The sequence below is a fragment of the Schistocerca americana genome, chromosome 10 (assembly GCF_021461395.2).
Source record: "Schistocerca americana isolate TAMUIC-IGC-003095 chromosome 10, iqSchAmer2.1, whole genome shotgun sequence".
Classification (NCBI taxonomy): Eukaryota; Metazoa; Arthropoda; class Insecta; order Orthoptera; family Acrididae; genus Schistocerca; species Schistocerca americana.
Window position 1 is genome coordinate 107,669,827 of NC_060128.1, and position 21,516 is coordinate 107,691,342.

The following is a 21,516-nucleotide window of genomic DNA, read 5'->3' on the forward strand; positions in this document are numbered from 1 at the left end:
GTTTTGATGCTGTTCAAGATAAATGTCTGTATTTACATTGTTATTTATTTACAACTTACATGCAACTGCGATACTGACTTAGGATAAAGTCAATCACTTTAAAAATATTTACTCTAATTTTACAATACTGTTTTTGCCCATGAATTTCATAAATGTAAAAGAATTTACATTTTGGAAACAAACTTTAAACTGTAAATATTATCAAACTAGGAAAACTGATGTTACCTAGATAGTAATTTGTCTTTCTGGAAGCCTCCAGAGCAATTCACAAGGTGTAAACTATTCTTGCTCATTGCATCAGACTCACTATGCACCAGAGGGTGGAAACACAATGTGAAGTTCTTCAACTTCTTGTGTTTACAAAGCCAATGGATCGCTTCTTAACTTGTATGTGCATTTTGAGTTTACATTTGCCTTGTTATTTTGGACAGTGTTTGTGGCTGGGGACTGATAAATGTTAAATGGAAATAAAACATCATAATCTGAAAGCAAGCTAAGTTTATTGTGTGTCATTCCAACAACACAGGACCTAATGAGTGTTATTGAGACAATTGCAGGTTCAGTAAATAATTAACAATGTGTGTGAAGATTTCTCTCTCAAACTTGATCTCCGAACATTGCACATTAAGTGGTTTACATTAAATTGATGCCACTTAAAATTAATATTGCTGCTTTCTGACGAGTATCATCTTTCGTTGATAGCACTGTAGTAAACAAACTGTCTTTCAGGAAGTTTTACGAAGTGTCCAAAGTGCATCAAATTGAATTCAACATTAAATTTTTAATTTTTCACCCTATTTTATTTTTGTGGTGTTAATCTGGGTGTAAAACATTAGTCAAAATTATTAACATGTTTTCTGCCTGATTATTAACATACATTGTTTGGCAAGAGCAGGCACTGTCTGCAGGGGGAAGCAACTCCTAAAGCGAAGGTTTCAAAAATAGCCACAAGTAGCACTTCCTATTTTTTTTATTTGTTGGTTTCAGTCTAATAATAATAATGATCATCATCATCAGAATATACACCATAAAAGATACAAATTTAGCTAATACGGAAAACTTAACACTGGTGTTACGTAAAGTACACATTCTGTTTCCAGCATGATGTCAGCCAACTTTAAAACATAAGCCACCATACTGGAAACAGAATATGTACGTCACGTACCATCAATGTAAGTTTTCTATATCATCTCAATTTGTATCTTTTACAGTGTATATCCTGACGACACTCTTGCCTATTTGAAGAGTGAAACTGATAAATAGAAAAATAAAAAGTGTTGCTAGTGGCTGTTTTCAAAAACCTACATTGCTTATCTAACAGTGCTACAGCTGGCCTCATTTAAGCTAATAAAATGGACAAAAAGGTGAGATCAAATCATTCTCACGATTTTCTGAAACCATGTGAGGTCAGGAGAAGTGAATATTTGAAAGAGGACAAAGATAGATGGAAAGAAAGAATGAAAGAAACAGCAAGAATTAAGGAAAAACAGACTTAAATAACAAGAAAGATTAGAAAATAAACAGTGAGAAAAAAGGCTAAGAAATCAGAAATAATGGCTGAAAAACAAAGGAGGAAAGTCCAATAGAAACAGTATGTCACCCGCTTCAAATTTTGGATCACATGAGCATCTCAAAGCCTGGGGAAGGCTGTTAAAAGAATGCCCAATAAGTCCTGCAAAAAAAAGTCTTCAACTATCACACGCCTTAATTAGCAAATAAACTGCTTTCAGAGCCAGGTATCAAAGAAATTAAACATAGCAAGCCCAGAATCACAGAAGAAATAAAGCAGGTGATTTTTGATTTTTATCTTAAATGATAATGTTAGTGTGCAACCAGCAGGAAAGCAACAGGTGAAGCCAGCAAAGAACTCAAACAAGGGAAGGCGAGGATCATCAGAAGAGGTATATGAAGCTTACCGTTAAAGGAGGCATAGGAAATCTTTAAACAAGAAACAAGAACTGCATTAAGGAAGTCTCCTTTACCAGCTTTGTCCAAGTATGTACTGCCTGTTTCAAATACTCTACATAGTGTGTGTGCGTGTGTGTGTGTGTGTGTGTGTGTGTGTGTGTGTGCGCGCGCGCGCGCGTGCATGCTTGCCAGTATCATGCTAACAATACCTGCCAGTTTGTATACTTTTAGTTAAGTGGAAACACTGCTTTCTCTTCTTTCTTGTGACTTGAGGAAAGAGTCCTGTATGTTAGGAGCTTGTGATACTTGCGACAAAGTCTGATCAATATCAGTTTCTCCCTGAAGGTGTTGACAAGAATCAGTCTATTAAAAGGAATCAGTGGAAGATGGAAAAATAAAGAAGCCAGTCCTTTCAAAAGGAAGTAGTCCTCTTCATGAACTGATTTATGAAATTAATGATCAGGCTCCAGTATTCTTGTAAAAAGATGCTAAAGCTGCAGATTTTGGGAAGAGAAATCTGAATACACGTGCAACAGAATGTGATCTACAGACAGAAATTGTAGAAAAGTTCTCACTTTCCCAGGATGAAATACGACCAGCACATTTGAGTTACAAACAAATGACTATCTCCACTTTGTGTGCTTGGACAGAGTGCAATCTTCTGCAATAATTGGTGACCACCTTGCACATGAGAAATATGCAGACTCGACATTCCTGTATAATACATCAGCTACAAAATAGGGCAGCATCCCAGTTTAAAAAGAAATTACCAGCAGTTGGTGAATGGCGCAACCAGCTACAAATACTTTCTAAATATGTTATTTTAGTGGTATAACCAGTTTCCAGCTACCGTGCTCACCTTCAGATGGCCCACAGCCTGTTATGGGACTAAAAACATTTAAAAAATATTTGTGGGTGGTTGTGCCATCCACCAACTATCACTAATGGCTGCAGAGTTCACAAGATCCAACATGGATGAAATAACATTAAAAGTATATTTGTTATGTACTCATTATGCAATTTGAAAAATGACTTTGGTGTGGAGCTCCACTGATCTTTTTTTTGCAATATCCAACAGAAGAAGAGCAGTTGCTGGAATTGCCGGAAAAAAAAAAAAAAAAAGCTTTGGTCATGTGTGAAGTCTTGTCTGTACACAGTGTCTAATCTACAAGAATTCTTTCTTTTCGTAAGTACTGAACAAGTACTTGAAAATGAACAGACTCTTTATAAGCTGCGACTGACAGAATCAGATGTGCCCAGAATTAAGTCCAGCTACTTTTTCAGACCATATGATGTGGATCAGTTACTGGCTGCAAAAACAAGTCTATCTGAATTGCCCAAAAGAGAGTTATTAGGATAATGAGTGGAGTCCAGCCTAGACATTCTTGTAGGAACCTTTTCAGAAAATTAGGGATACTGACAACTGTATGCCAATATATCTACTCCCTGTCATGCTTCATTGGTAAAACTGGACAATCGTACAAAACCAATCATTCATACCATACCCACAATACCAGGAAGAAGATGGACCTCTATTATGAATAAAAAACCTTACTGTTGTACAAAAAGGAGTCCATTACATGAGCTGCGAGGTGTTGAATGCTCTCCCACCATCAATGAAATCACTTATCAACGGGCTTCCCAAATTTAAACAACAGCTCAAACAGTATTTTTTAGATAATTCCTTCTATTTGGTAGAAGAATATTTCAGTAGAGTTAACTGTAATTGATTTTTTCATTTACTAATTTGATGTGCTATTGTGCATTACGATACTCACAATCACTGTTAACATTACTGTGTATTTCATTTAGCTATTAAGATCTACCATATTTTTAATGTAATTTTTTCTATAGCTATTAATGTATTTTGTCTTATACCAGATATCCTCTTGCAAGAGGTACTATTAGTATTCCCTTTGTATTATTTGTAATAATTCTGACACGTCCTACATCCATGCGAATGCCTCGCAGTATTAGATTTATGGGATATAAATAAATAAATAAGTGCAATGAACAGAAAAATAAAATGAAAATAAAAAAAGAGACTAAGAATACGTGAAGCTTATCTTCAGATGAGTTAGATGATTTAGGCTGTGATATTCTTGAATCTTGAAATAGCAGTGATATTAATGTTAAAGATATTGTACCTGAGTGTGGAGGGTAAAAATCGTAAAGGGAGACCACGAGATGAATACACTAAGCAGATTCAGAAGGATGTAGGCTGCAGTAGGTACTGGGAGATGAAGAAGCTTGCACAGGATAGAGTAGCATGGAGAGCTGCATCAAACCAGTCTCAGGACTGAAGACTACAACAACAACCTGAGAAATGAGTAAGTGACATATGAAGGACAACATTATTCTGGGGAAGTAATTTCCCCAAGTAAGTTTGAAGTATCAGTGATTGTACAGATATGTACCACACCAGTACAAATGGCCTCAGCCTTCAGATCATGTAGGACTAAGCTATAACAAAGAACTTGATGAAAACTATTTCCACTCCTATTGTAAATAGTAAGGTTGGTTTTTTTCTAGTTTGGCAACTTTTAAAGCAAATGTTGTGTTTCGTTGTTTAATTATGCCTGCAGACAGGAATTTGAAGAACTGTTAATACAGCATAACATGAAGGTAACAATAACTGCACGAACAAGAGTGACTTCACAAAGTGAGACAGTTATTGACAACATAATTACTAATATGTGTAACTATGAGTCACATGTGGTTCATACAGAAATATCTGATCATCATGGACAACTAATCAGCTTTTGCAGAAGTAATGACACAGTATCAGAACCAAAACTAACAACCAAAGAAATTAGGATCATCAGTGAACAAAATATCAACATCTTTAGAACAATGTTAAGTAAGGAAACCTGGAATGAAACCCTACATGCCCAGAGTGTAAATGAAAAATATGATGCATTTATTTCAACAATTAAGTACCATTTTAATGTAGCATTTCTCAAAGTAAAGAGACAAGAAAGGCAGCAAGATCAAACACAGTGGATTACCAGTGAAATACTAGAACAGCGAAGGAAGCTTCAGGATGTGAGACGGATGGGCAAAGCTGAAAACTATAAAATGTTAAAAAAGAAGTATAGAAAAACAATAAGAGAAGCCAAAGCAAGAGCAACTGACACCACCATAACGAACTCAAAAAACAAGGCAAAGGCAGCTTGGAATGCAATCAATGCGGAAAGAAAGGAAAAAGATGGGTCAAACAAAGAAGAAGGTATTAGGTCAATTAAAACAGATAGCACAGTGGTCACAGATGGTATGGAAATAGCAAACATACTGAATAATAACTATATCAGTGTAGAAGAAAACTTAAAATTGGAAAGAAATAGTCAAAAACAGAAGGATATTAAGTTACCAAAAAGATCATGCAGTACTATGTTCTTAAGACCAGTCACGGAAGATGAATAGCTGAAAACTATACAGAAACTGAAGTCCAAGAAATCAGCTGGTGAGGAAATATCAAATCATGTAATAAAGCTGGTAGGTGAGGAGATGATAACACCATTGCTGAACATAGCAAACTGTTCTTTCAGAGATGCAATTTTTCCAGAAGAATGAAGGTAGTGCCAGTGTGCAAGAAAGGGTACAAGGATGATTCCAACAACTACAGACCAGTTTCACTGATATCAGGTTTCTCAAAAATCCTAGAAATGCTTATGTATACCAGATTAGTTAACTATTTGGACAAACATAACATTCTGATACCCTCACAACATGGTTTCAGAAAGGGTAAATCTACATAATCAGCAATTGCCAGTCTAACAGAATACATTTTACAGTTCTTAGATGAGAGAAAGGTTGTCTCTGCAATGTTTCTGGATCTTTCAAAGGCATTTGACACCATTGACCATGAAATGCTAATACAAAAATTAAGCAACTATGGCATTCAAGGGCAACAAGGTGAATGGATAAAATCATACTTGTGCAACCGCAAGCAGTATGTATCATTAGGAAACTCATACCAATCAGAAACCAAACCCATCAAATATGGAGTGCCACAGGGTTCGATAATGGGGCCATTGTTATTTAATGTGTTTGCGAATGATATAGGTGTTGAGGAAGAAGAAAAGAAAATATTGTATGCTGATGGCACGACAATACTAAATAGTGACCAAAATATGGAACAGCTTGAGAGAAGAGCATACATATCTGCAAATGTCACTGCTCAATGGCTGTTGGAAAATGAACTAGTTATAAATCTAAAAAAGACTATGTATGCAGTGTTTAAAAACAAGGAAAAGGCTGTAGACATGGATTTAGAGGTTGATGGAACAAGGCTGGAAGAAGTAGAATCTGCTAGATTCTTAGGTATTCTTGTGGATAATGAACTGAAATGGAAAAAACATATTAATAATGTCTGTAAGAAACTGAGCTCTGTCATATTCTTAATGATGCAGCTATCACAGTATTCAGACAAGAACCTTCTGTGTACAGCGTATCATGGACTTTTCGAACCATGGAGTGACTGTGTGGGGAAACTCAAACAAACAAGAGACAAAACGAGTGTTCACATAAAAAAAAGGACCACTTTAAGAAGAAAGACCTCTGAAACGTGCAGAAACTGTTTCAAGAATTTAGGTATCTTAACTTTTTCATCATTGTATATATATATAAAACAATAATGTGCATCACAAAAGGTAGTGAGGACTGGATTACAAATGCTAGTGTACACACCCACAATACAAGAAGGAAGAATGAAGTACGAAGCATATCCCACCGACTGGCAATGCTAGAAAAAGGACTCCAGTACTCCGGTATCATACTACTAAGAAGTCTCCCTAAAAATCTGCAAGATAGTGTACTACACAATGACTTTCCAAAGAAACTTAAAGACTACCTCATTGAAAAAGAGTTTTACAGTGTTGCAGAATACTTATGTCATTAAATTTGTATATATCAATGATGTAAAAATGTAAGCTAAAGGTGTAGAAAAATAAGTGATAATGAATGTTAAAACTTTGACATGTCCTATATTACACGTACATTTACTGTACACAATGTAATCTTACAGGATCAAATAAAATTCAATTCAATTCAATTTTTAAAATACTATTCTTTCATTGAAGCTTTATTTCTGTTGCCACCACCATTTGAATTAGCATTACCAACCTCAAATGTTTTTCTTTACAATTTAAGACCTTAACAACTATACTAAATATTAACAAATAGTTTTCTTCAACTTTAAAACCTGATAAAATGTGAAACCACAGAAGAAAGCTCAATGTGTGGTTGCCACGGTCCACCAACCTCACACCACTATACTTTTTCCTGTGGGGTTTTTATAAAGGAAATGGTGTACCTAACCAAGGTCAGAGACTTACAGGACTTGGAGACACACATTTGCAATGAATTTGAACTTGTCACTGTCGAGATCTCGAATTGAACGTGGGGAAAAATAGGATTCCACAAAGGGTGCACAAATTGATGCGTGTGAATGATGAAACAAAAGTTTATGAGTTATCTTACAACATGTTGAAAACCTTTTGTTAATATCTGGTATAGTTTTAAAGTCTTCATCTAAATCTATAGTGCTAATCCACAGATCACACTGGCAGATGGTTCATGGAAACACTTCAAAATAATTCTCTATTATTCTAATCTCAAACAGTGCACGGAAAAAATGAACACCTATACCTTTCTGTCCAAGCTCTGATTTCCCTTAACTTATTATGACGATCATTTGGCCCTACGTAGGTCAGTGTCAACAAAATTTTTTGCATTCAGAGGAGAAAGTTGCGAAATGAAATTTCGTGAGAAGATTCTTCTGCAATGAACAATGCCTTTCTTTTAAGGATGTCCAGCCCAAATCCTGTATCATGTCCATGACACTCTCTGCCCTATTTCGGGATAATACAAAACATGCTGCTGCTCTTTGAACTTCTTTGATGTACTCCATTAATCCTATCTGGTACGAATTCCAGACCGCACAGCAGAACTCCAAAAGAGGACGGATAAGCACAGTGTAGGTAGCCTCTCTAGTAGATCTGTAACATCCAAGTGTTCTGCCAATAAAATGAAGTCTTTGGTTCACCTTCCCCATGACATTTTCTCTGGGTTATTTAAAATTACCTGAGACAGAAGCCAACAAGCAGTTTACCAATTTAAATTGTTCCTAATTGTAGTTCCTACATATTTAGTTTAATGTACAGCCTTTAGATTTGATTGATTCATCTTGTATCTGAAGTTTCTTGTTGTTGTGGTCTTCAGTCATGAGACTGGTTTGATGCAGCTCTCCGTGCTACTCTATCCTGTGCAAGCTCCTTCATCTTCCCGTACCTACTGCAGCCTACATCCTTCTGAATCTGCTTAGTGTATTCATCTCTTGGTCTCCCTCTATGATTTTTACCCTCCACTCTGCCCTCCAGTACTAAATTGGTGATCCCTTGATGCCTCAGAACATATCCTACCAACCGATCCCTTCTTCTAGTCAAGTTGTGCCACAAACTCCTCTTCTCCCCAATTCTATTCAATACCTCCTCATTAGTTATGTGATCTACCCATCTAATCTTCAGCATTCTTCTGTAGCACCACATTTCAAAAGCTTCTATTCTCTTCTTGTCCAAACTATTCATGTCCATGTTTCACTTCCATACATGGCCACACTCCATACAAATACTTACAGAAACGACTTCCTGACACTTAAATCTATACTCAATGTTAACAAATTTCTCTTCTTCAGAAACGCTTTCCTTGCCATTGCCAGTCTACATTTTATATCCTTTCTATTTCGACCATAATCAGTTATTTTGCTCACCAAATAGCAAAATTCATTTACTACTTTAAGCCTCTCATTTCCTAATCTAATTCCCTCAGCATCGCCCGATTTATTCGACTACATTCCATTATCCTCGTTTTGCTTCTGTTGATGTTCATCTTATATCCTCCTTTCAAGACATTGTCCATTCCGTTCAACTGCTCTTCCAAGTCCTTTGCTGTCTCTGACAGAATTACAATGTCATCGGTGAACCTCAAAGTTTTTATTTCTTCTCCATGAATTTTAATACCTACTCCGAACTTTTCTTTTGTTTCCTTTACTGCTTGCTCAATATACAGATTGAATAGCATCGGGGAGAGGCTACAACCCTGTCTCACTCCCTTCCCAACCACTGCTTCCCTTTCATGTCCCTCGACTCTTGTAACTGCCATCTGGTTTCTGTACAGATTGTAAATAGCCTTGCGATCCCTGTATTTTACCCCTGGCACCTTCAGAATTTGAAAGAGAGTATTCCAGTCAACATTGTCAAAAGCTTTGTCTAAGTCTACAAATGCTAGAAACGTAGGTTTGCCTTTCCTTAATCTTTCTTCTCAGATAAGTCGTAGGGTCAGTATTGCCTCACGTGTTCCAACATTTCTACGGAATCCAAACTGATCTTCCACGAGGTTGGCTCTACCAGTTTTTCCATTTGTCTGTAAAGAATTCACGTTATTACTTTGCAGCTGTGACTTGTTAAACTGATAGTTCGATAATTTTCACATCTGTCAACATCTGCTTTCTTTGGGATTGGAATTATTATATTATTCTTGAAGTCTGATGGAATTTTGCCTGTTGCATACATCTTGCTCATTATATTATTCTTGAAGTCTGAGGGAATCTTGCCTGTTTCATACATCTTGCTCACCAGATGCTAGAGTTTTGTCAGGACAGGCTCTCCCAAGGCTGTCAGTTGTTTCGACTTAGGTCTTTCAGTGTTCTATCAAACTCTTCACGCAGTATCATATCTCCCATTTCATCTTCATTTACATCCTGTTCCATTTCCATAATATTGTCCTCAAGAACATCGCCCCTATATAGACCCTCTATATACTCCTTCCACCTTTCTGCTTTCCCTTCTTTGCTTAGAACTGGGTTTCCATCTGAGTTCTTGATATTCATGCAAGGGGTTCTCTTTTGTCCAAAGGTCTCTTTAATTTTCCTGTAGGCAGTATCTATCTTACCCCTCGTGAGATAAGTCTCTACATCCTTACATTTGCCCTCTAGTCATCCCAGCTTAGCCATCTGAAGTTTAATGGATTCTTTTTAGATCTCATGAGGATGAGCTCACACTTTTCATTATTTAGGGCCAATTACCAATTTTTGCACCATACAGGTATCTTTTCTAAATCATTTTGCAACTTGTTTGTATCCCCTGATGACTTTAGAAGATGATAACCAACAGCATCATGTGCAAACAACCTAAGGTGGCTGCTCAGATTGTCTACTAAATCATTTGTATAGAAGAGGAACAGCAGGGGGGCCTATAATACTACCTTGGGGAACGCCATACAGCATTTCTGTTTTACTCTATGACTTTCTGTCAGAGTGAACTGTGACCGCTCTGACAGAAAAATCACAAATTCAGTCACATAACAGAGATGATATTCCACAACCACACAATTTTGCTACAAGCTGCTTGTGTGGTACAGTGTCAAAAGCCTTCTGGAAATCCGTAAAGATAATTTATGGATCATTTGAGAGAGTTATAATTCAACAAACTTCTGACAGTAAATGCCGCTATGTGACTTTACTAGTGTACAGGCACTGAAGATGTCTATCCTTAGCTGAAATTTGGATACATAAGAAAAATAAACTAAAAAAACCCCATCAGGACTGCAACTGATTGCTGCATTCCTATCCTTTTTTTTAACAACATACGGTCACTTTGCATAACAGCTTCACATGCAATCAAAGTAGGTGATTACTTGTCCTGTCAATCATGTATTGTCTCAAAAATTTTAATTTATCAATGGCCTACATTAACATTGGCTATGAATAATTCTTTAAGTTTTAAATTTATGTACAAGTTACATTTACTTTTATATGCATACATAAACCACAGAGATAATGCAATGTTCTGCAGTCTGCAAACCTGAGCCTTGTTTCTGTCCCATCTATCACATAAGTTAACTGAATAATTTACAAAATTAACCGTGAATTACTAAAAATTGACCATTAATCTTGGTTACCAATTAATAAAAGTTTGGACTCCCAAAAGAAAGAAAATATTTAAATAAAAACATTTTATTTTTATTTACCTAACTCCAAATGTCCTGTCCTACACTCAGGAAAGAGCCAATAAACAAGACTTGTTATCAAAATCGAACTAAAACATGTAAACAAAAATATCCAAGGTGCCATTTATGTAAGATGTATCACACATCAAAGCATATACCAGTACTTATTGTTCTGGTGCTTCACTAGAACCATCACTTATTAATTTCTCAACAAGGCGCTTATATTCTAAACACACAATTTAGCCTGGCCCCCTTCTTTTCCTCATGTACCGGTACTGACAGCAGAGCACTCTTTAACCATTTCTGTTATGACCATCCTATTTTCTGTATATAACTTTCCTCAAACAACGAATTAGTGTAAATCATCATCTCTGCCTCCTCAATGTGCCACTAGACACACATAGATGAGAAATATGTTCATTTTGCCTTTGTCACAGCACCAGCTAAGCTGACCTTAAAAATGTGCAAAAACTCTTAAAGTTTTCTCTCCCATTTCTTTTATTCATAGCTATGTCTTCTTATCTATGTCATCTGTGAATCTCAGTTTCTGAAGAGACCCATTTAAGGCAAGTGATTTAACAGGTGGTACCTGTTATGGATTTCACAATGTGACAATATGGTACTCATCAGCTTTGACCAATGGCATGATAGATAAACCACTGGGGCCAACAAGACATACAGGCCCTGCAAAAAACTTGCGAAGCCACTCTAGCAGGCTCATCTGCCCCACTTCAGGTGTGTTCGGCTCCGTGCAAGACCCACAGGAAATTAATATTCAATTGAAAAGGTGGTTCATGGCGTGGGTTCCTGTTGTCATGTCCTAGTTCATGAACCACGGGCAACGTATGAGTGGCCAAGTAAGTGGTCCTGACAGTCGGGATACCAGTTACTTTGGAATAAGGGTTGGGGTTGGGGGTTGGGTTGTTTGGGGAAGGAGACCAGACAGCGAGGTCATCGGTCTCATCGGATTAGGGAAGGATGGGGAAGGAAGTCGGCCGTGCCCTTTCAAAGGAACCATCCCGGCATTTGCCTGGAGCGATTTAGGGAAATCATGGAAAACCTGAATCAGGATGGCCAGACGCGGGATTGAACCATCGTCCTCCCGAATGCGAGTCCAGTGTCTAACCACTGCGCCACCTCGCTGGGCATCTCTGACATGTCCTGAGTCGTGGTCACCTTTGTGCTCAGACGGCAAAGACTACCAAATCCACCAGTTAGTCTCTCAACCGTTAGGGGTAAAACTCAATGGGACCCAGGGCAAGTAAGGCTAGCAACCTGCTTCCCTGGTACTTTAAATATGATGCTGGCAACAATCAGAGCAAAATACCTCAGACCTTTGGAGGTGACGGAGTCCCACCTCTAATTGACAAACGAAGGACTCCTAAGATACGACGCGGCAAACGAATGGTAATGAGATGGGGAGCTATTAATATCAATGGGGGCTACTCTGGAAAGAAGGTAGAGCTGGCAGAGGCTGCAAGTAAGATGGGGTCGCACATTTAGCTGTTAGTGACATTCGGGTAAGGGGTGAGAAAGAATAGGAAGTGGGAGAATACAAGGTCTACCTGTCAGGAGTCAAAGCAGGAATAGCACTATGGGGTATACGGCTTTACATCAGGAAAGAAATGGAACCCAGTGTAGTTGCAATAAGGTATGTAAACGAACGACTGTTGTGGATAGATTTGACAGTGTCTAGCACGAAAATTAGGATTGTGTCATATTGTGAAGGGACAGATCAAGATACGATGGATAGTTTTTATGAAGCACTCAGTGATGTAGTTGGTAGAGTAAAGGACAAGGACAGTGTTCTGCTCATGGGTGATTTTAATGACAGGATTGGAAATCGAACAGAAGGGTATGAAAAGGTTATGGGTAAATTTGGAGAGGATATGGAGGCCAACAGGAACAGGAAACAACTCTTGAATTTCTGTACCAGCATTGGCTTAGCAATCACAAACTCCATTTTTAAACATAAGAATATTCACCGGTATACTTGGGAAGGCAAGGGAACCAGATCTGTCATTGACTATATAATCTATATAATAACAGATCAGGAATTCAGGAAGGCTGTGAGGGACACACGTATTCAGGGGATTCTTTGATGACACTGATCACTATTTAATCTGCAGTGAAATTGGTATTGAGAGGCTGAAAGTGCAGGAAGTCAGGTCCATATGTAGGAGGATAAGAGTGAAGAAACTTAAGGATAAGGAAATCAGGCACAAGTACATAACAGTGATCTCAGAAAGGTACCAGTTAGTTGAATGTAGTCAATTACAGTCATTGGAAAGGGAATGGGCAAGGTACAGGGACACAGTACTAGAAGTGGCTAAAGAATGTCTTGGAACAGTAGTGTGTAAAGGTAGCAAACAGCTTGGTGGAATGACACAGTCAAGGCAGCCTGTAAAAGGAAAATGAAGGCATATCAAAAATGGCTACATACTAGAACTCAGGTGGACAGAGAAAGTTATGTTTAAGAAAGAAACAAAGCCAAACAGATAATTGCAGCATCCAAGAAGAAATCTTGGGAAGACTTTGGAAACAGGTTGGAGACTTTGGGTCAAGCTGCTGGAAAACCATTCAGGAGTGAAATTAGCGGTCTTCGAAAGGGAGGTAAGAAGGAAATGACAAGTATTTTGGACAGGTCAGGAAAACTGCTAGTGAATCCTGTTGATGCCTTGGGCAGATGGAGGGAATATTTTGAAGAGCTGCTCAATGTAGGTGAAAATACGATCAGTAATGTTTCAGATTTCGATGTACAATGGGATGGGAATGATGATGGAAATAGGATCACATTTGAGGAAGTGGAGAAAATGGTCAATAGATTGCAGTGCAATAAAGCGGCTGGGGTGGATGACATTAAGTCGGAACTCATCAAATACAGTGGAATGTCAGGTCTTAAATGGCTACACAGGATAATTGAAATGGCGTGGGAGTCGGGACAGGTTCCATCAGACTGGACAAAAGCAGTAATCACACCAATCTTTAAACACCAGATCTTTAGCTTACAGCAAATAAGGGAGAAGTGTTACGAATGGAACAGGAAATTATATCTCTGCTTTATAGATCTAGAAAAGGCATATGACCGGGTTCCTAGGAGGAAGTTATCGTCTGTTCTACAAGATTACAGAATAGGAGACAAACTTTTGCAAGCAATTAAAGGTCTTTACATAGATAGTCAGGCAGCAGTTAGAGTTGACAGTAAATTGAGTTCATGGTTCAGAGTAGTTTCAGGGGTAAGACAGGGCTGCAACCTGTCTCCACTGTTGTTTATATTATTTATGGATCATATGTTGAAAAACAACAGACTGGCTGGGTGATATTAAGATATGTGAACAGAAAATAAGCAGTCTCGCATATGCGGATGACTTAGTTGTGATGGCAGATTTGATTGAAAGTTCGCTAAGTAATATTTCAGAGCTAGATCAGAAATGTAAGGACTATGGTATGAAGACTAGCATCTCCAAAACGAAAGTAATGTCAGTGGGAAAGAGATATAAATGGATTGAGTACCAAATAGGAGGAACAAAGTTAGAACAGGTGGACGGTTTCAAGTACTTAGGATGCATATTCTCACAGGATGGCAACATAGTGAAAGAACTGGAAGCGAGGTGTAGCAAAGCTAATGCAGTGAGCGCTCAGCTACGATCTACTCTTCTGCAAGAAGGAAGTCAGTACCAAGACTAAGTCATCTGAGCACCGTTCAATCTATCGACCAACTTTGTTGTATGGGAGCAAAAGCTGGGTGGATTCAGGTTACCTTATTAATAAGGTTGAGGTTACGGATATGAAAGTAGCTAGGATGATTGCAGGTACTAATAGATGGGAACAATGGCAGGAGGGTCTCCACAATGAGGAAATCAAAGAAAAACTGGGAATGAACTCTTTGGATGTAGCAGTCAGGGCAAACAGGCTTAGATGGTGGGGTCATGTTACACGCATGGGAGAAGCAAGGTTACCCAAGAGACTTATGGGTTCAGCAATAGAGGGCAGGAGGAGTCGGGGTAGACCAAGGAGAATGTACCTGGATTCGGTTAAGAATGATTTTGAAGTAATAGGCTTAACATCAGAATAGGCACTAATGTTAGCACTGAATAGGGGATCATGGAGGAATTTTATAAGGGGGACTATGCTCCAGACTGAACGCTGAAAGGCATAATCAGTCTTAAATGATGATGATGATGATGATGATGATGATGATGATGATGACGACGACGATGATGATGATGATTGAAAAGGTACCAACTAAAGGTCTTAAAGATGCATTTAAATGTGCAGTGAAGAATTAAAAAACATGTCTGAAATAGTTACTCAATCCCCGCCGGAGACAAATAGTGGCACTCTTAAGACCTGTAGTGTCACATGCTGTGATGTAATTGCCACAGCCTGTCTTTCTTGTGGATCTCACGTAATCTTACAATGTAACGAAAAAACAAAATGTAGCACAGAAAACAGATTGTGCATGTACAACACATGAACCCATAACTGTGAAAGATCTTACATAAAGAAAAAAGTAAGAATGTGATTTACCAAACTTCACAGCATAAATCAATTTGATGGGACAATGTGGGAAGTAGGGGATTTTGGACTGGTACAACCTAAAAACAGAACTACTAACATAACCACAAAAAGACAACACTAACAAAAATAACAGGAAAAAATTATGCAAAAAGAAAAATACAACAAACCGAACCTGTTCGTCAACCGATTAAGACGATAACAATATTATCCTTGAAGGGAAAAAGCAAGCAACTAAACAATATTATTATGAATGGTGAAAAGGCCATACCAAAAACATCAGTATCCTTTTCAGATGACTTATCTGGAGCGACTAAAGAACATGATACCAATATTTCCAACAACGAAAGGAACAACATACCTAACATTGGTATCATGTAATTCAGTTGACACACATTACCTACTGCATAGAAAACGACATCTGTTACACTGCCTACATAGGCAAACAGAAAAATAGGACACCAGTGTTACCCACGACGAAAAGAACGACAAACTAGACTTCAGTGTCCTACTTAGCTAACACTATTATAAGTATCAAAAGTGCCCTCAGTTTGATAGAGAACCAAAAAGTAACTGTTACTGGTATACCACATAGGCATGACCTCATATCTGCTTCACGTATGAACGCTGAAATTAAGGAAGCAAATAAACAGATACAAACAGTGTGTAAAGTGTACCCAAACATGAGATTTCTATCAGTCAATTTCCTGGATAGATGCAGCTTTACAAAACATGGCATGCACCCGAATAGAAGAGGCAAGTTATCTCTGTGCAAAGCAATTTACGAAACATTAGAAACATGTGAAAAACAGAGTATCTATGAGTCAGTACCAGCCATTGTAAAGAACTACCAATACATTACTGAAAGCAACCATGCAGGAAGTGAATCTGTCTTGGAGACAAAAACTAAAGCAGCTGCAGAACCAAATTGCTACAGCATCACAATCAAATTCAGTAACAACTGCAGCACCAGCAAAACCAGCAACATCTGAACCAGCTCAAGCAACAAGACCAATAACAGCAGCAGCACAAGCAACAGAAGCAGAAATGGTGTCAACAACAACTGTAGCAGTTCCACTGCAGTCACTGGTAGACAAGAGGAAGGAAACCACAGTGAGTATTGTATCACCACCTCTACCCTACGCCGAAGTGTTATCAAGTGCCTCCACTCAGCCTGCCCACACAAACTATGTAACATGTGAAACAAACAAGAACCTTGAGAAACGAACAACAAAAATGTCACCTCCATTAGCAGATAAGAAGACAGAAACCTCAGTATGTATTGTATCATCTCCATCCCATAGTGAAGTGTTATCTAGTGCATTAAACCAGCCATTCCAAACTAATGTGTTATCAATAGGCCTATATCAAATCCCCCATGTCAGATAAATTATGCAGGAAGTGAAATAAAGTCTGCCACCCGAGCCTCAAACAGAACCAAAAAAGTACCACAGAGAAGTAATGATTTTTTATGGCCTGCCACAAGGAAGTCCAGCCGCTACTGAAACATAAAACCATCACCACACCACACATGAGGACCAGTGAAAGGCAAACCATCATGTGTGCATACAATTGGCCCAAGACACCTCTTGCTGTGAAAAATCAAAATTAATCATGCACATAAATATTAGATCTCTGAAATATAAAGCTGATGAACTTGGTGTTGTATTGAATGGAAACAATAGAATAGTATTATGTATTAATGAACATTGGCTAAGAGAAGAAGAGATAAAACTGTATGTACCACCATGTTTTAATTTAATTACAAGTTACTGCAGACCCAATGAAGGTTATGGAGGTTTCCTCAATATGTATAAGTGACAACCTAGGGTTAAGATATACTGTGCTTGATGTTAGGGACATATATGTTAAAGGCATTCTTGAAGTGGCTGTCATGCTACTACCAACATTAAAACTCAGTTATTTCAATATACCATTCTCCTGATAATGATGCCGATACATTTGTAGAGTGTTTAGATAAACTTATTCACCGTACAGAAAAATATACCAAACACAAGACAGCAATTTTAGGAGATTTAAATTTTGATGTAAGGAAAAAAAACACACACAAAAATACTAATTTGCTTAACATGCTAAGACCCCATAATCTCTTCTGTGCAAATTATAGTCCCACAAGACAACTTTCTTGACTCGACAATTTTATCACAAATATACATAAAGATGATTTTGAATTGGGACTCCTTAATGTCGACCATCTGGCAGATCACAGAGGTATATGGGTAAAACTAACAATTAATGAAACAATGGGGGACTGTGAACCAAGACGGTATGTCAGGTTGTTAAATGATAAAAGCATAAATAGCTTCAGGGACAAGCTGAAGGTACTAAACTGGAATAATATAATATATGCTTCCAACAATGTTGAGGAGGCTTGTAGCAGGTTTGTTAGTACTCTATCTGAAATTTTCAATACCTCCTGTCCAATGGTTACCAAACGAAACAAAACACTGGCGAGAAAGCTTGGTCGAACTACTCCACATAGGTGCTTCACACCATATTTACAGGAGCTAAGATTAATGGTTTTGATATGCTATGATAAGGTAAAAAATGGCAGTGTTGACAATGCAACATATGTTAGCCTCAAGAGACACTATAGATCACAAATCAGATTAGCAAAATGTAGAGCAAATGATAACTTCATTAAAAACTCCAATAATAGGTGTAAGGCTGTGTGGAGGGTCATTAAAGCAGAATTAGGTACAGGTAGTCATAGTGTAAAAGTTACAACTGATGTTAATGTCTCCCCAGATGAATTTAACCTCTTTTTTTTATCAATGCAGCAAACCCTAATGCCTCATCTCCTCATAAGAAGAGTTCAAAATCAAATTCACAATCTACTTATATAAACCGGTTTTTACAAAACTTTGCTGATACAGTGCCAACCTGTAATTGGGGACACGAGGAAATAAGTGCTGTAATTAAATCAGTGGCAAAGTTAAGTCACTCCAGATCAGAAGATATTTATGGCCTCTCAAATTTTGTGATTTAAAAAATAATCGACTTGATATCATTCCCTCTCTGCACACTCATAAACTGGATATTTGACAGTGGTATTTTTCAGAATGTCTAAAGAAGACAGTAGTAATTCCATTACACAAAAAAGGTGATAAATCCTGCACTAATAATTATCATCCAATTTCTCTGATACCTAGTTTTTCAAAAATAATCGAATATTGTATATGCAAATTAACACGCATTTGTCAAAAACCAATATACTGACTATGTCTCAATATGGTTTTAGGACCCAGTTATCAACAATTAATGCTGTTGAAAATGTTTCTATTGTGCAATATTCTTTTGAATCCAAGTTAACTGCTGAAGCCACACTAGTGGACTTAAGCAAAGCATTTGATTCTGTAAACCACACAATACTGCTGGAAAAACTATGGTGTTATGGCATTAGGGATCTGGAACTCTCCCTCATTAAATCATATCTCAGTAACAGAAAGCAAACTGTAAGCTACAACGGTCAAAAGTCACAGTTACTGAATGTCATTAGAGGTGTTCCCAAGGATCAGTGCTTGGGCCATTACTGTTTATAATATTTATAAATCACCTGCCCAGCAATATGTCATGCAAATCTGTGCTTTATACAGATGATACAACTTTCATAAATTCAGGGGACATAAATAAACTGAAGGAGCAAAGTAAAGATTTTCTCAGATTATCCAGTATGTGGTTCGAAGCCAATGAGTTAGCTGTTAACTATGAAAAGACTGTAAATATATCCTTCAGCTTATCCAATGCTGATATTGAGTACACATCTACCAAACTTCTTGGCATATACTTAGATATGAAATTAACCTGGCAGAGTCACATAGACAACATATCTCGAAACTTTTCACGAGTTATCTATCTACTGAAAGCCTGCTGATTAATTCCTATTACGCATTCTTTCATTGCCATAGTAGCTATGGTATTCTTCTATGGGGTAATTCTCCATGGTCCAGGAAAATTTTTATTTGGCAGAAGAAAGCCATCAGGACCATCTCTGGGATTACCAAAAATAACATATCATGTAGGTCATGCTTCAAAGAATTACAGATAATGACAGTCCCTTCTCTTTTTATATACAGTTGTCTTTTGTACATAAAAGAAAACTAACAGTTACAACCTTAGGCAGTCCGTTCATAATCATAACACTCATCAAACATTGAAGATAGAGATATCAACAACCCGACTCAAGAAAACACAAAACAGTTATGAATACATGGGAATAAGGCTTTCAACACATTACCTGTGCAGGCACATTGTGTCTCTCTTAATATATTTTAAAGTAAAATTTAAAAATGTCTGAAAGACAAAGCTTTTTACAGTGTTAAAGAATTTGAAACCTCTTCATTAACAGACCTGACTTACGAAATAACTTGCAACTCTGTTTGTACCTCTTCCTAAGCTTTTTTTTGTCTATGTAGTTCCACATTTAACTGTTAAACATGTGGAGAAATCCTTATGTATGAAATGTATTCTTTTATTATGCACATTCTTTAAAATACACACTTTAGTTATGTGGGACATCTTTATGTATCAAATGTATTCCTTTATTATGTATGTTCTTTTAAAGTATATACTTTAGCTTTGTGTGATACCTCACAATAGTGAAATTTCTTAATATGTAAATTGTACATTACTTATGACGACATCGATTGCATGTAAATGCTTAAAGATGGATAAATAAATACAGAAAGAAATAAATAGATAAGAAATAAATATTCTTTACCCATGGCAGATACATTGGTAAATTAAAACTTGTACACAAATTCTTTAAAACGATGACGACCCACAACAAACTCGTACCGGTACACAATTTCTTTCTTTTAAGGGTAAGTTAATTATAATATTAATATGTGAACGCGAAGACTGAAGTAACGATTTTTAATATTAATTGCACAAGGAGAGCAATGATCTTCATACAGTTCGAAACGTATTATTTCAGAGATGTGCACAAAGAAAAAAATAATATGCGTATGTACGCGTTAAGTGAGGTAAAAGGAAGCTGAAGCCTTCAGTCATGACACTGTTGTTACATTCTCTATCACGCTTTAAAATCTCCAATACTTCAACATCGAAAATTAAACACCCGCCAATCTCTGCCCTGCTCACTGATCAGACGTCTAAGTGACACACGAAAATAATCGCACTCTTCGTGTTTACATGGTTCATGTGCAGTAAAATATGTTTACAGGGAAGCTAAAATGCGAAAGCTGCTAGAACGGTGGTGTTGCCAGCAGAGAAAATCAATATATCGTGTACTGTCGGTCCCACGCGTAACTGCATGGTTGACAACAACGCTTGCGCAAGTATGCTTGAAACTGTATACTATAAGTTTGCGCAAGTATTAACACTGCACAAGTAGCTTAATATGCTTGATCGAATTACGATTATGAAGGTTTGTGCACGCATTCAAGCGTGTGTACCGCGAATAGGGAGGATTGTGTAAGCATTATTCAATGATATAGGTTAATTTAATTTTTTTTGTTCTGTTAAATTACACTCCGCACGAAGTTCTACTGTACTGTAGATCAACTCACAGAACACATCATTACATGGAGCAAGAGAAAAGAAAATCAACAGTATTGTGAGTTTCAATTGTTTGTCTACCACGACTAGTTAAAACGGGAATAATGTTTCCGCTTCTTTAGCAACTCATTACTCCATTTATCACATTTTACCTTTTTTCCGTAACAAGCAAAAAGGTTGACCAAAGTCACCACATCGTCATTGTGCTCGACGTTTTATGATTAACTATAGCTTGCACAAGACTGCTTGAACCGATAGAACGCATAAGCTATTTGTGAATGCTTGCATAAGTATACTTGCGCAAGAGTGCTTGTAAAACATGAAGTTACGTGTGTAACCGCCTCCAATAACTTAGTGTATTGGCGTCGCTATTTCGCTTCCTTTTCTGTAGTAAGAGTAACCTTGTGGTCATTTGCTCCCGTTACCACAAAATTTGAAGTAATTTCATAATATTTAATTTCTTCGTTATGAATAGCTACGACTTCACTTATAATGCGGAAAGTGAAAGACACAGAACTATACAATTTTTGCATGGAGAAAGTT

The 21,516-nt window shown here is 37.4% G+C and overlaps 1 protein-coding gene across 2 annotated transcripts in view; it reads right to left on the bottom strand.

Moving 5' to 3' along the window:
* Positions 1 to 20,740, bottom strand: part of LOC124552532 (F-box/LRR-repeat protein 7-like) — a 134,554-nt gene extending 113,814 nt beyond the window's left edge. For both annotated transcript variants that reach the window (XM_047126847.1, XM_047126846.1), the window contains exon 1: positions 20,174 to 20,740. In XM_047126847.1, the coding sequence (XP_046982803.1) occupies positions 20,174 to 20,188 (15 nt within the window). In that variant the 5' untranslated portion in view covers positions 20,189 to 20,740. The remainder of the gene's footprint in view (positions 1 to 20,173) is intronic.
* Between the last annotated feature and the right edge of the window lie 776 nt (positions 20,741 to 21,516).